This window comes from Neofelis nebulosa, chromosome 13, assembly GCF_028018385.1.
Source record: "Neofelis nebulosa isolate mNeoNeb1 chromosome 13, mNeoNeb1.pri, whole genome shotgun sequence".
Lineage (NCBI taxonomy): Eukaryota > Metazoa > Chordata > Mammalia > Carnivora > Felidae > Neofelis > Neofelis nebulosa.
This window is the reverse complement of record NC_080794.1, coordinates 51,783,700-51,799,885: the sequence shown is the minus strand read 5'-3', so window position 1 is coordinate 51,799,885 and position 16,186 is coordinate 51,783,700. Positions and strand designations below refer to the sequence as shown.

The 16,186-nt window shown below is 49.9% G+C and overlaps 1 protein-coding gene across 4 annotated transcripts in view; it reads left to right on the top strand.

Moving 5' to 3' along the window:
• DRGX (dorsal root ganglia homeobox) overlaps nt 1-16,186 on the top strand; it is a 62,656-nt gene that overhangs the window by 22,186 nt on the left and 24,284 nt on the right. For 3 of the 4 annotated variants that reach the window (XM_058697002.1, XM_058697000.1, XM_058697001.1), the window contains one exon: nt 10,974-14,295. The exons of the other annotated variant lie outside the window; for it this stretch is intronic. In XM_058697002.1, coding sequence (XP_058552985.1) covers nt 10,974-11,239 — 266 coding nt within the window. In that variant the 3' untranslated portion in view covers nt 11,240-14,295. Of the gene's footprint in view, nt 1-10,973; nt 14,296-16,186 lie in introns of those variants that run through there. 4 annotated transcript variants of the gene reach the window in all.

Sequence of the window (16,186 nt, the reverse complement as noted above, 5' to 3'; positions counted from 1 at the left end):
TTGCCCAGTGGGTAAGAGGACCCCAGGCAGACAGAACAGCGTGAGCAAAGGCACTGAGGTTGGCAGGGTTAGTTTGTCGAGGAAAGGGCAGAGCATGAAGTTGGACAGAGGCATGTTCTCAGGAGAGGATGGCATGGCCTCAAGGTGAGCCCAAGCTCTGGAGTCAGACTGGCCATGACCCAGAACTACTTCCCTCTCATCCTGGGGTCAACTTAGGGCAGACCCTGGTCTCCTCACCTGTGAGATGAGGATCATGATGGCCATACCCAATAGGACTTGTGTATCTGTGCTCTGGCACATCTAAGCATCCAGTAGGTGCTGGAAATTGTTAGGGCTATGTTGATGAGGCTGAGAGGTCACTCGGGATCTAATTAGTGTTTGGTTTTTGACTCTGGGGCAGAGGATCTTATTTCTTGCAAGCATTTGCTCCTCAATGGGAGAGCCTCTTAGCCTCTAAGGCACACTTTATGAAGTCTGGGGTGTGTGCAGCTCCAGAAAAGCAACACAGCCCTCTAGGTGCCCCTGTATTGTTTGTAAGGGTATAGGTATTTGGGGAACAGGGAAACTTGAGGGGCAGAAGGTAGTCAATCCTTATGGGGAAAGTGATTGGGTCAACCCTAATCTTCTCCATGCCTAGTTGATATCAGGAAGACAGGGGTAGAGAATCCCAGCACCTAAGATTTGTAAGGAATCTTTTTTTTTAAATGTTTTATTTATTTTTGAGAGACAGAGAGAGAGAAAGAGTGGGCGAGCAGGTGGGCAAAGAGAGAGGGAGACACAGAATCCAAAGTAGGCTCCATGCTCTGAGCTGTCAGCACAGAGACTGACATGGGGCTTGAACTCACAAACTGCGAGATCATGACCTGAGCCGAAGTCAGACACTTAACCGACTGAGCCACCCAGGTGCCCCAGGAATCTTCTTAATAAGTGTGTTACCATTCCAGGATATAGTGGGGAAACTGAGGCTCAGAGAGGAGATAAGACTGCCCAAGGTCACATAGTGCATCTGTGAGAAGTAGGACAAGTCAGGGACCCAGGTGTCCCATTGGCCAGCCCCCTACACCCTTTATTGATTCTGTTCCTTTTACAGGCACCTGCTGTCATTCTCTGGCTTTAAAAACTGCAACTCACTTTCCAGAAGCCATTTCCTATGGGTGCTGATGGGTTTGCCCTTCCTGCTAATCAATGGGGCCCTGGAGTGCAGGGAGCTGAGCAGAAGGTTTCTGGCTTGTGCCCAGAGGCACTGGGAGAAGCAGCCTGCCTGTCCAGGGTTTTGGCTGCTGCTTCAAGGAGGGAGGGCGGTGCTAACTGGCATCGGTCTGCCCAGAATCTGGGCATCTGGTTGTGCCAGGGTCCTTGGAGCTGGGTGTTGTCGTTATTTGTTTGCCCCTTCAAAGACATCCAAGCAGAAAGGGGGCCATGGCACTGGCCCTGAGACTATCACAGTCCCAGGAATGTTTGGATGGGCTGCCTCTCATCAGGGAGTGTTTGCTGAGCAAATGAACAGACGTCAAGACAGCGAGTGTACAAGTAATAGGTGGAGTTCAGACTGGGGTGGGATTTAGTGTTGATTCTAGCAGAATACCCTGCCGGATTAACCTGGGGGTTTTGACATTAATCAGATTGAGCAACTTTGTCATGACCACGGCTTCTCTTTCCATGAAGTGCTGAGGAAGATTACCACCTGGGAGATGGTAACTCTGAGGACCTAAACTCTGCCAGCGCAGTCAGGAAAGAGACTCTTCCTCCCTTTCTTCCTTCCCCAAGTATTCAGTGTTTACCCTGTGCCCAAATGGGGCATTTTAGTTCTGGCATCAGGAGTACAGGGGTGAGAGTGGGTGAAGGGTGCTTCCAGCAAGTTTGGGAGGTGAGCTGGGTACACAGATAGACACAACTCGTGGTGTAAGGCACCACGTGTTAAACTCGTTTACCACATTTAACTCATGGTAAAAGGCAATTTAGACCATAAAACGGAGACAGGAGAAAGCACTTCAGGGGTTCTGAGTCAGAAGACATTTGGTTATGAGACCTTGTCCACTTGATTATTGGTGAGCACGCATAACCACCACATCTAAAAATCCGTGCTTAAATATGGCAGGCATCTGCCAACACCTTCCACTCAGGCACTCCTGTGAATGACAAGGAACTGGTATTATGAATTATAAAATACATTTTCCCTCTGTCTAGCATCTATCTATTATTCTATATCTATCTATCATCTATCTATCTATCTATCTATCTATCTATCTATCTATCATCTATCTACACAGAAAAAGACATGAACTACAGTATTTGTGTTAAAGGTCTCATAAATCCACATACTCATTTCCTCGTTCAATTCTGTTATCTTTAACCTGAACATTCCACAAGAAATCAGTGCGCAAGAGCTTTACTTGTAACCGAAATTGTAGTTCACATGCCTTTATGATGAAAATGTGCTATCGGCAGAGACGAGACAGAACTAACTTAATTTTCCTGTCAGTCTGTAGTAGATCAATTAAACTGCCAAGCAGATCAAATATTTCAGACTGTATTTATTACATTAAGTATTTATGTCCAGGCCAAGCCTTTAAAGCATGATGTCATATAGGAATGTAGGCCGATTAGATCAATTCAGCAGAATTTGCTGTAACTTAATGGAAATCTAATTGTGTGTTTTAATTTAGTGTCCAGGAGGTAGTATGTTCTCCAAACAAAACCATTTTCAGGCTGCATTTAGGGGTCAGATGGCTCTTGTGCAGACGTTGGTGATGGCTCATGTTGGTAGGGCTAGAGGGGAGAGGTTGTAGACCTTTAGGGGGTTCGCTTGCTGGCAGGTTGGTCATACCCCATGCAAAGGGACTCACTGACCTTGAATCCCACCGAATGGGAGGGGGGTGGAGTATTCCTGGTGGGTTTTCCAGGGCGCTTCCTCTGCCCCATGTTCACTGGTCAGTGCTGACCTTCCATTAGCACTTATGGAGGTACAGTGAGGTGCTGAGGACACAGCCCTTATTCCTTGGCAATTTCAGTGGGACTCTGTTCTAAAGGAGAACATCTGTTCTCATCATCTGAATAGAAGGAGACTGGAAATCACGAGTCACAAAAAGGACACCATTTTTATGACAATAATACCTGGTCAGTATAGAAAGGGTGGAAAATACAATAAAACACAAAGAAAAAGATAATTATCATTCATAAACTTGGTACCCAGAATCAAGCAGTATGAGTATCTAATATTGGTACATTTGTTTTCCTCCATCTATAAATGTGTGTATCTCTAATGAATTTATGTGTTTTATAGCTTATTTAGAAATTAAAAATTTTTAACCAAAAAGCTTAAATTTATCAATATTTTCTACTCATAAATACATTTATATTTGTGCTATACCTGTGACTCCACATGGATATGACACATCACTGTGCATATACACGTACACGTATATACTATGTGTATACATGTGTGTATTATGTATACACACACATGCATATACCAAAGTAGGATCGTGTTGACTTATTGTTCCTCAATCTGCTTTTTAAACTTAACATTTCCTTATTGTGTTTCATTTTTAAAAAAATTTTTTTTAACGTTTATTTATTCTTGAGACAGAGCATGAGCGGGGGAGGGGCAGAGAGAGAGGGAGACACAGAATCCGAAACAGGCTTCAGGCTCTGAGCTGTCAGCACAGAGCCCGACGCAGGGCTCGAACTCACGGACTGTGAGATCATGACCTGAGCCAAAGTCGGACGCTTAACCGACCAAGCCACCCAGGCGCCCCTCATTATTATTTTTTTGTTCATGGCACTAAGTGTCCTCCTGTAATAGAATTTTGCCAAAGCTTTAGTGTGTTCTATGTGGGTGACTATAACTTCTTCAGTCAGTTCCCTAGTATTGGGCCGTGAGGTTAGTCACAGTTTTTGTTACTATATGCCACACTGGATTGACTTCCTTTGTAGCTAATTTAATTTTTAGCCCATTCATGATTTATAGCTTTTTGATAGGTTTAAAAAAAGGCCGGGGGGAACCCTAGAGCCCCAAGTCTGGAAATCTAGTAACTAAAAGATGATGCTTTTATTTATTTATTTTATTTTGTTATATTTTAAAGTTTTTAAAAAACGTTTATTTATCGAGAGACAGAGAGAGAGAGAGAGAGAGAGCGCACAGGGAGTGGCAGAGAGGGAGAGAGAAGGAGAGAGAGAAGCCCAAGCAGGCTCCATGCTGACAGCACAGAGCCTGACCCAGGGCTCGAACTCATGAACCCTGAGATCATGACCTGAGCCAAAATCAAGAGTTGGATGCTCACCTTACTGAGCCACCCAGGTGCCCCTAAAAGATGACACTTTTAAACTTTATTTGTCTTACTCCTTACAATTCTGTTGGCAGAAAAAGTTATTTTACTTTTTGGTCCAATAGGAAAGGTTCCACCCAGGAAGCAGGACAGCCCTGCATCTCCAGGAGTGTGTGTGTGTGTGTGTGTGGCTAGTAGAGGTGGTGGGATGCCTCTTGCACACTCCCTGCCTGTGGCAGAGCTCACTGCTCATCCTGGGTGTCCCGGGGGATGCTTACAAGTTGTGTTCTTCAGCTGCTGGCTGAAACGAATCGGTAATTGGAATAAACCGTGAATTGTGACTTAGAAGGATGGGGCTGGGGGCCAAACCTCCAAGTCCACGTTCTTCTGCCATAGCAGGCTGCTGAGATGCCCCAGAGATGGCTTATGGTCGTTCTCATTTTATGGAATCTTGATAATGGATGACTTGCTTTTGGGGTAGACATTTTCTCAAGGGTCTCTGTCACCTCTCCGACATAATAAAGGGGGGTGCTCGGCCCCTTCTGTGGCTGATTCAGCGTCACCCCATCACTAACAGCGACGTGCAGGCTTGGTGCAGTTTTCTGAAAGACTTCCAGACTTCATCTCTTGTGATGATTCCTGCTGTCGGCCAGCGGTGTCAGGCCATCTTCATGGGGATGGCTTTGCTTGCTCACCCCTGTACCAATCGGCTCCAGGTTTCTGTGCATGTTGAGTTTTTTGGCTGTCATGAATTTTTGTCTCTTTTCTCAATGTTATCCATCAGTATGTCTCCCATTAGCAGCCACATTTCTCTCTAGTTTGTGGTAATCTTGTAAACTGAACAACTTCTGTGAGAAGTGCTCTTGAAAGAAACTTTAAGCACTTGGTGAGGGTCTTGAGTATGGCTTTGCAGGGGCAAAGTGCCAGTGCTTTGGGATCTGGGATTTTATTTGGTAACTATGTGTTCATCTGCCATCCAGATGAATCTCTATTTTGTTATTTCTGGTTTTCAGTCAGCGTCCTTCTGGGCGGGTTGCTGACGTTGTTTAGGCAGGAGGCGTATGGGGAAAGCTGGGGATGCTCTTGGTACTGTGGAATCATGAAGAAATCAAGAGTTACTTTTATGAGAATCCTATTTGTGGAAATCACTTGTTTTTTCTGTTAGAAAATTGTTGTAGGAGTTGAGAGAGATTCTGGTTGTTGGATAATTTAAGTTCATTTACAACCATTTGAAATTCTGAAAACACGTTAAAGTTGGAAGAACTCAACTTTATAATTCACATCCCATTCTAAAACCCCTCCTTTTTTGTTGAAAGGGATTTCAAACCTTTTCTTGTCCAATGGCCCATATCGTGCATGAAGTTTCTCTAATGTCCTGTCAGGGGACCTTCAGGGGGTGCAGACCAGGAACCTCGCAAGCCCTCTGCATAAACATAGCATGTGATGGTAAGGAAAGAAAAACTCCTTTTTTTCACACTTCTGCCCATTGCTTCGATTTCACCCTCTGCACCAAGAGAGATACAGAGACAGTTACCTCGTATCCACTGTGCCCTGGGGTCAGCGCAGCTAAATAACCCCAGTTCTTTCATTTTTCATTTCTCCCTCCTTCTTTCCTCCCTTCCTCATGTTCCCGATCACCTTGACCTGAACTCTCTTTTGGCTCTTACAGCTTTATTTTTAAGAATTTATTTTACTTTATTTTAGATTGTGATAAAATATGTGGAAGATAAACTTTGCCATCTTAACTGTTTCTAAGTGTACAGTTCCAAAGTATTCAATACATCCCTTGTGCTGGGCAACCATCCCCTCCATCTACCTCCAGAACTTTCTCATCTTCTCAAAGTGAAACTCTGTGCCCATTGAACAAGAACTTCCTATATTCCCCTCTCCCCAGACCCCAGAAACCACCATTCTGTTCTGTGTCTCTATGAACATGTCTACTCTAGGCATCTTGTGTAAATGGCATCACACGGGATTTGTCTTTTTGTGACTGGCTTATTCCCTTAGCATAATGTCCTTGAGGTTCACCCATGTTGTCGATGTGTCAGACTTTCCTTCCTTTTTAAGGCTCAGTAATTCTCCATTGTATGCATAGCCCTTATAGTTTTAATCACAGAGTGTCCCAGAGTTGTTGGGTTCGCGGTCCTCAGTTTCCTCATCCATCTGTTGTGGGGGGCGAACTAGGGCCTGTGCACAGACTCTGCTCCCGTCTGCAGCCTTGGTCCTGTGAACGAATGTATTTCTCTTATCACCGAATCTGGGTTTTGAGGGCAAGGAGTGTAGTTATTCGTGGCTTTCTTAGGAGCCCGCCAATGGCAGATGTAACCTAGCAGGTGTAGGCTGTGGATCCCAGGGAAGAAGGCTCTGTGTTGTCCACGTGGCACTTCATCCTGTAAGTGGCCTCTTCATCACTGAGTCACAGACCATTTAACCCCCGGCTTGATGCTTACATCGGAGCAAAGCATGGCTGGAGGCAAGAATCAGCCTGATCACGTGGAGCCCGCCTTTCTGGGGCGCGTCTGATGCGGGCAGGGCTGCCTTGGGCTGAGCCTGAGGACTGTGGTCCCTCCTGGGTTCCTGACAATATATAGCTCCAGATAAGCTCCCCTCAGACTTCCAGTGCCTGCCTGGCTCAGGCAACCCAGCCTCTCACGGCCCCTCCTCACATGTGCCTCTTTTTAACATTCATTTAAAGGTAAAGTTATGTTTCTGATTTTAAAAGAAATTCACATTGGGGCGCCTGGGTGGCTTAGTCGGTTAAGCGTCCGACTCTGGCTCAGGACATGATCTCGCGGTTCATGAGTTCAAGCCCCATATCAGGCTCTGTGCTGACAGCTCAGAGCCTGGAACCTGCTTCAGATTCTGTGTCTCCCTCTCTCTCTGCCCCTTTCCCGCTCTTCTCTCTCTCTCAAAAATAAATCAACATTAAAAAAAAAAAAAAAAAAGAAATTCACATTTGTTGTAGGAAAATGAGAAAAATTCCAAACAGATACAGAGAGGAAAATGTCTAGTATTCTCACTGCTGAGAGGGTTCACCGTTCTTCATATGCCATCTCCTCAACCCATGAACTCCCTTTGGGAGGGAGACCCAGAGTGGGTCCCAGTCCTTGGCTGGCACAGCACAGGCACCATCCCAGCAAAGGCTGCAGCTCCCCGCAGAGCCCCAACTGGTGTCTGTGTATCTGGCTGCATTAAGTGAGGGCCAGTGGGAAGAGCGGACTCAGGATTCGCCCGAATGTGACTTTCTGTGTGTTTCTTGCTGCTGCTGGAAATGGTCCCAGGCTGGAAGCCCACCAGGGGTGTGGGGCTGTGAAATGGGCTCTCAGAATTCCCTTTGTAAAGTTGGCACTTGTGATTTTTCCGGCCCTCCTCTTGGGGTCTGCCACCTGCTGTATCGACCCTCACTCAGAACTGAGGTAGGAGGCCACCGCCGCATTTGAACTTCCTGTTACAGTACTGGAGAACTGAAACACCACCAGAAAGTTCTGGTCCCACCTATCAATGAACTGTGAAAACTGGGACCTGGAGCTTCAGTTTCCTTACCTGGAGAGCAGGGATGAGTAATGCTTATCCCTCAGGGTGGCCGGGAGGGTGACAAGAAGCAACTGTGGGTGCTGGTAAATGTGAGCTTCCTTTTGTCTCTGAGCAGGCTTGGAAAAGAACAGAGAGATGCCCAGATGTGTTTGAGGGGAGAGGAAGGTGGCTGGCCCTGGCAGGGGGAAGCCTGTCCCCGGGGAAAGGAGGCAGGCACATCCCTGCGGATGCTGCTGAGGCTGCCTCGGGAAGGCTGATCCTACAAGTGGGTCCTGGGGCTGGTGGCCCTTCCCCCCTCCCTTTCTTCCATAGGTATTTTCCAAAGGCCTGGCCTGTTTCAGGCGCTGTGCTAGGTGTGCACAGAATGGGAAATGAGACAGGAAGATACTTGACCCCTTGGGAGTCTGCAGTCTTGGGGGTATGTGGTGGGGAGACAGAAAACAAACACGTCAATAGTCCACCTGCCATCTGTGGCCAATGCTGTGAAGATTTGAGCAGCCTGGAGCATAACCGGGGAGCCTACTTTGGATGGGGAGGACCTAAAGGATCCCTGAGGAGGTGGTGGTCAAATGGAGCCTTAACGAGAGACAGAGGTGTGAGGAGAGCATTCCAAGGCAGAGGGAGGTTCTCTTCCCTCACAGGCGGAGGAATGTGCCCTCTTTTCAGAGGGACCCAATGGTTAAGGGGCAGGCCTCCTGCCTGGTGAGGTCCGGGCCAGCCACTTATTATTCACTCTCAGTCTCCTCACCTGCGGGAGGGGATGACTACGGAGCCTGCTTCCTAGAATTTCTCTGAAGCCGAGATGTGTGAGGCATGGCGTGCTCCGAGCTGTGCCTGGCCCACACGAGCCTTTGCTCTCTGTAATACAGCTCTGTGTAGGGCTCTGCTGTGATGCTGCTGTGAGCACCTGAAAGGGAGGCCTGTCTGGCACATGGCAAGGAGGGGAGGGCCCTGGGGACATGATCACACAAGGGCCTGGAGGCTGCTGGGAGGAATCTGGGTTCATTTGACAAATATGGATTTCGGTTCCCCAATACACCTGATGTCCAGTGCTGCTTCTTCCAAAGCTGGTGAGCACTTTCAAAAAGAGATGAGGGACTGGCTTTGGGATGCCTCCCTTGTCAGAAGGGGCGAAGTGGTTGGCCCACCCACATGGGGCCAGTGGCCATGGCTGACTCAGGTCTCCGGCCTCAGGGACAGGCAATAAATCCCCATCGTCCTTGGCGGGGCCATGGTGATCCATTTCTCGCTCACCTTGTAGGATATGGCTTTGGATCTGGTCCGGGATGACTAGGGCTGGGGAGGGGCGTGGAGGCTGTGGGGATGTGCGTCTCCCACAAGGATCACACGTGAGGGCCACCACTTGACCTGTCCTGGGAGCTCAGAGAGTCTCTCAAAGTATGTCATCCCAACAGCCGAGTCTACCCACCCAGCCTGGGGGCAAAGTCTATGTGACTCCTGCCCCCACACCTGCTGTGGTGGGCAGCCGGAGCCCACGGGTGTCCCTCACGCACGGGGGTGGGGCTAGCGCTGCTGAGTGCTGTTCACTTCTCTCCTCGGAACTCAGATGGGCAACAGGACCACAGGATTCTATGGCCAGACTCTATCTCCCTCCTCCATATGCATACACACACACACACACACACACACACACAGACCACTTTCTCTGTTTGCCCCCATCCTAGCAATGGCATCTCCATTCATTTGGGTGCTCAGGCCCAAACCTAGTCATCATGTGTGAATCCTTCCTATCCATCCCCTTCCCTGTGGTCCAGGAGCAGTTTGCACAGGCTGTAACCTTCATCCTAAACCAGAATCTGGCCACCCCTTGCCACATTCCCTCCAGCCATGTTGAGTCAAGCTCCCTTCCCCTAGGACGGCACTCTCCCGCTAGCCTGCCCGCCCCATTCCTCATGCGGATAAGCTCGCAACACTCTCTGCTCCAAGCTGCTGAGGCTTCCTCCCACTGCATCCTGCACAACCTGCGGGGCAGCCTGGCCCTGATGACCCTGACCCATCTGGCGCTGCCCTTGCCTGCAGCCTCTGGCTTCGGTCAGTCTGAACATGCCACTGCTCCCCGAACAGGTGACATCAGTTCCTGTGTCTGCGCCTTTGCACTGCTCTTCTCCCTGGCTGCCTGCGCCTTCCTGGGCATTCACACGGCCGTCACTCTGACTAGCTGTGCTCAGATCTCTTGCCAAGCATCATGCTCTACTCGTGTTTTCCATAGCACACGCTACCACCTGCCTTTGTATCAGGGATTCGAGGGCTCCGGCGTGCCTCTCCACTAGAGCTGCACTCCAAGACAGCGGGTCTTGCTGCCATATTCCTGCTGATGGTCGTTAGGCTCTAGAACAATGCTGGGTGCTCGTGGGATAGTCGTTGAATGAATGCACAGTTGAGGATGGCCTATCATTAGTCTGAGGTACTATCCTCAGACTGAGCATAGCAGAAGGCTGTGCTCACTGTATTTCTGGGATGGTTTGTGTACTGCTGGCCAGCGGGCTTGGGGCCGGGCAGTTGTTCCTAAGCCCCGCTGCACATACCCGACCTGTGCTAAGTGCTTTCCAAACTGATTCCTTCGGAGGTTCTCAAACCTCAGTTCACAGTGCCCTGAGGGTCTCAGTTAATTTTTCATGACTCTCTTGGGCCATGAGAAACACCTAGCAGTTTTGTTCATCAAATGGTTGGGTCTGAGCAACTCCGGAAGTATTCATGTCCCAACAACTTAGTAGCCATTTGATAAATGGCTGGGTTCCCTTTGTCTTCAGAAGTCAAAAATGTTCCTGCAGTGTCCCTCTGAGTTCGCAGGGGTGCTTTGGCACATAGTTTGGGGAGTGTGGGATTACTGCATTGGATCCTCGTAATGATCCTGTGAAGTAGGTATCATTCCATTTTGCAGAAGGAGAAGCCAAGACATTGGCCCAAGGCCACCCTGCTGGTTGCTGAGGGAAACAGGACTGGTCAGGTCGCCCCAGTGCTCTGCTAGTCCCTTGGGCTAGCAACTGGATCCCTTGTGCTGTCCATCTTTGGGGTCCTGAGCACTTGTCATGTCACCTCTCCCTGTAGTGTCCTGAACCAAACAATCACTCGGCCCCTTGCTCCTACCTCATGTCCCCGGGAGACAGAATGTGAGCAGTGATGGCAGCCTGTTGTTTTTCCTCCTTTCAGGGGGCCCACTGTGCTCTTGCTGTGTCCCAGACCCCATGGGGCTGTCGTTCCTCCCCACCTACGGCTGCCAGAGTAACCGCACGGCCAGCGTGGCCGCCCTGCGCATGAAGGCTCGCGAGCACTCGGAGGCCGTCCTGCAGTCTGCCAACCTCCTGCCCTCGGCCAGCAGCAGCCCCAGCCCTGTGGCCAAGCCGGCACCCCCCGATGGCAGCCAGGACAAGAACCCTCCCGCCAAGGAACAGAGCGAGGGAGACAAGAGTGTATGAGGGTCCGGAGTGCCGAGGCCCGAGGCGCCCTCCCCTGCCCCCTGCTTCTCCCAGCCTCAGCCCCTGTGGAAAACTCCCCAAAAAGCAAAGGGAAGACTGCGGCCCAGGGCCTCCTCACGGACTCAGGAAGGGAAGTGAGACCCACGGCTTCCTCGGCATCTGGAGAGTGCTTCTGGAGTCCTACCGGCCGGGCTGTGTTGTCCTGGCTTCTTTGGTGACAAGTCCGGATGGAACTCGTGGGCACCAGAGCCCATTCTGTGGTGAGACCGTTGGGGTTTCCATCTGGGCCCAGAAGTCTTGGAGGGAAGTAGAGTTACTCACCCCCTCGCCTTCCTGACCCTTTCCTGGGCTGCCTTTGAAGGTCTTAGCAACCCAAAGAACTGCGGCATGGGCCATCCTTGAGAGACATCCAGGGCTGAGTCTTGCGCTCCGAAGCGGGGTCGTGCTGTTACATTACGCACCAACGGACTCTCAACTGCCCACCATCAAGACTAGCAGCCGTCGCCCCCTTCCTCTTATTGGATGATATTGGTTGTAGGCTGGGTTAGGTTAGAAGGTGAGCTGTAGGGTGAGGACGGGCTGGCACAGCCAGGCCTGGGGGTGCCCACTGGGCACTTCCGGCAAGGGCAGCTGGGCCAATCAGACAGGTCACGGGCTCCGTGAGCCGGGGCCACCATCGTGACACTCCAGGCACTGGCCAGTGTGGGCCCTGTCTCTCTGGACCCGACCTCTAGGTTGATGGGAAGCTGACCAGTGACAAGCAGTACTCTGATCCAGGGGGAGTGCGGATAGCCTTTGGGGAGGACATCGCCCACGGCCGTCTCTGAAACGAGTACACATCCGATGAACTACTTTTCCTCAGGTCCCCAGCACAGGGAGGCGGCCTCTCCAGTGGCGTTATTTCTTTATTTTTTTTACAGAAGGAAAAAGAAAGTAGAAACAAGACGAGAAGGGTGTGTATGGAGAAGTAGAGCACGGGGAGGAGGGCTTCCTTGTGGCGTGAACAGAATGAATTCCAAAGGGCCAAATTTCACAGAGATTTCAGTTTCGATCTAATGGGCGTTGTTTTCTCTCGTGTGGATAGTGAACTTGAAGAGATCCAAGGGAAAATGTGCAATAGCGTGATCTCTGTCACTCCCCTGGCAGGGGGGTCTGGTACCTAAAAGGTTGCAGTCTTTGGTGGCTTAGTGATGGCGTTTCCATGAAAACCGTTATTGCTTTTATGACAATTATTTTCCTCTCAGTTATTATAATCAAAATGTTCTACCTTTGGATCACCCTGCTCCCCTTTTTACTGCCCCCCAGACGCCCCCCACTAATACTCCCAAGTGTATGGTGCCTCGTTTCCGATTACCGCAAAGCATTTGATAAAATACACTGTCTCCTTAAAAAAAAAAAATCAAATCCTTCTTCCTGCTGTATTTTGCTTGTTGAGTACAAAGATGAAACGATTTGCCAAAAAGCGGCAGAGTCGCTTCCGTTTCCCTGTGATTACGAATGTTCGGTTGAACGATGTAAGCGCAAGCCCTTATGAACACTAACTCTTCAATCTAATTGTTTGATTAAACTCGTATTTCCTCCAGAAAGGTACATAAATAAGTGAACTGTTGAGCAAATTAAGAATACTTAACAGCATTGCATCTGAAAAGTAGTTACGCTGATTAAATTTTGTGTCCTTGAGGACTTTCAGGAAATTACTTTTGATCGTCAATAACACAATTAAGTAAACTACACACACATTAGCATGAATAATTGATAAGAAATTATGTATTACCACGAAGCACTGATTTAATAATTCATGATGCGACACTCTAGTGACTGTGCAAAACTGGATAACATCGAAAAGTCTGCCTGATGTTACTGAAAGAAAGGAAAAAAAAAAAAAATCAGCACCAGACCTCTGCAGAGATATCGAGTACTTAGTTTTGTTGTACAAAGGCAAAACGTAACCATGCATGATGTAGTTTCTGTTTGTTTAAATACCCGAATAAATTTAGAAGAGTTAAAAAGAAAGACATAAAAAGCTCAGGTTCTCTCTTTGTTCCTCTTGGCCCTCGGGCAGCAGGCCTGAGTGGGGTGTTCTCTGCTTTGGCCAGCGTGCAACTGGAGATCTTTCCGAAGCTTCCAGGCAGAGGGCTTTGAGGCCTCAGCTCGGGAACCTTTTAGCAGATGCTGGGACAAAACCTGGCCTCTGTGTGGGCCAGAGCCTCACTCAAGTGCTGGTGCCTGTGGGCGTCAGTCCTTCTGTCCTGGGACAGACAGACAGATGAATAGACACGACCTCGCTGGATCCCCTTCCGGGCTGTCCTGGGTGAAGCCTCCTTTCTGGCAGTGAGAATGGCCGTCGATGGAGCCCCTGCAGAAGTTCATAGTGTGACTGTAACAAGGCAGCGGGACTTCAGTCTGGGAAGGAGGCATAGGCCCCAGGGATTGATTACTTGATTGATTATTAGTATTATTCGATTATCGGTTGAAGCCCTTTGAAGAGCTTTCCTTAATGCGCTTCAGGTTATGGGAAAGGAGTCGAAGTCATGACAGGGTCAGCAGCCCTCCTCATTGGGGATGATGAAGTGCTGGGGTGTGGATTGACAATGGGGGTGGGTGGCCCTGGCATGGGACATGGGGCCCAGAGGCTCCCTTCTCCATCCTGTTTAGGAATATCCAGTGCTTGGCCTCTTGGCTGCATAGATCTTCCTTATTAATAATCCCCATGTATTAAACTCTCCCACCATCGCCTTGCCTGGGAACTTTACAGAGGTTGATTCAGTTAATCCCGGTGACCAACCCACAAGGTAAGTATCGCTGTCCCCATTTCCCAGACAAGAAAACTGAGGCACAGTAAGGTTGGACAAGTTCTCCACAGTTAACGTGGGTGGTAGCCTCCAATGGAAAGAGAGGGAGCTTGGCTTCATTGCCTGCCACACAGGGAGCACTGAATAAATGAGTTAATGAGATTAACTGAGCTCAGTCTTTAAGGGCCAAGAGGGCAGTGGAGGTGTAACTGGGGCCAGTTTGTCCTCACAGGTTTGACAGGTGGACAATTGAGGCCACTCTGTTTTCCCTTTGCTCACCATCTGTGGGCTCTGTCCTGGACTGGCCTGTGGAGGGGAGAGCAGGCTACCCCAGCATCTCCCTCTCCTGGGTCCATCCTGGCAGGGGTAGAGGTCAGCCTGGCCCCATTTTATCTGCCCCTCTGCCAGCACGCTTGGACCTTCCATCTGTGCCAACCTGTCCAAGGGCACTGCCCAGCAGGGGTTCCCAGTGTTGATGGTGCCCGGAACCACGGGGACCCTTGCTGGTTATTCCAGCAAGAAGGAGCCCGAGAAGGGGCCAGCCATTCCCCATCATGGAAGTTCTCTTCTTCTTAACGTTCTGGTCTCACCAGGAGAAGTGAAACATGTACAAATTCAGAACCTGACTTAAGTGCTCTATGCCTCTTTCTACTTGTTCAAAATCCCAGCGCTCATTGGCTCCGTGCTGGGGGCAAGTCACCTCACCTCTCGGTGCTTCGGTTCTCCTGTATGTAAAATGGGGATGATAATGGCACCAGCCCCAGAGCATTCTTTGAAGATTACATGAATTACTTGCTAGAACGTGCGGTATAAATGCTAGCTCTTGTTCCACCAAGCCCTACCGTCTCAAGGGCTTGAAGGGCTTTTTCAGGCAAAAAGCTCATGGTCTCAAGAAGGAAACAGGGTGGGTTGGCTCTCTGAGCCCGAGGACATGCCTTCTCCTGGGGGTCTTACCCTCCCACGGCCCACACAGTTTGCTCAGGAGGTGGGCGTGGCAATCCCCAATCCCTCTGCACGCCTGAGAGCCTGGCGTCTCGCCAGCAGGGTCTTGGGTCCTGAGCTCTGGCGTGGGAGGCTGTGGCGCCAGAAGGCAGGTGTGTGGGGCGCTGTGATGCCGGAAGGCAGATATAGGGGGTAGGGGCGGGGGTGAGGAAAAGAGAATGTCTTAGTGAAGGCTTTCAGTTGCAAGTAATAGGAACCATTGAAGCCAGTGTAAGCCAAAAAGTGACTTTGTGGGGGCACCTGGGTGGCTCAATCGGTTAAGCATCTGACTCTTGATTTCAGCTCAGGTCATGATCTTGAGGTTCGTGGGATTGAGCCCCACGTCGGGCTCTGAGCTGATGGCACAGAGCCTGCTTGGGATTATTTCTTTCCCTCTCTCTGCCCCTCCCTGGCTTGTGCATGCGTGCTCTCTCTCTCAAAAATAAATAAACATTTAAAAAAAAGTGATTTTGTGGAAAGGATACAAGGGATGTCATGTAGCTCAGGCTGGCTGAGGCTCTAGTCCTGGGACTCTAGTGGGAAAGGCACTGAGGGCCAGGGCCCATCAGACCCTCCCTCCTCTCTGTTTCTCTCTGTTGTCCCCCTGCAGCTCTGCCCTCTTTGCTTTATCACACTCAGTCAGGTCGGCCCCCAGGCAGAGGTTCACTGTAGTTTTGGAGCCCCTGCTAGACTCCTGAGAGAATGAATCGGCTTGACCCGGCTTGGGCCAGGCATCCACCCCAGGCCCTATCAGGTGCGGCTGATTGTGGCTGCCCAGCCACGCCCTGGGAAGGGGACACCATTCTCAGACACGGGGTATGTGATCCGAGCTATGCCCACTCCTGGGAGACCACACTGGAGGAACAGAAGCACACCGGTGTGGCAGAAACAAGCCCAGGGGAGGCAGGTTAAACCCAAGGACGAGACAGAGGCTCTCAGAGACTTACAATATTCACTTAACAAATGATAACACAGCTCCATTTCTGGCCCAGTCTTGGACACAGCCAGGCTTCAGAGAACTCAATGTTTGGTGATTTTCCTTCCAGGACTTGGCCAAGCATCCTGGTTATGAGTGGATGCCAGGGCTGTGGAGCACTTCAGGTGTCCTCTTGAGCCATCCCCAGATGCCTGACCATGTCTAAACCCCCCTCACAATGACAACAAAGCTCTGGAC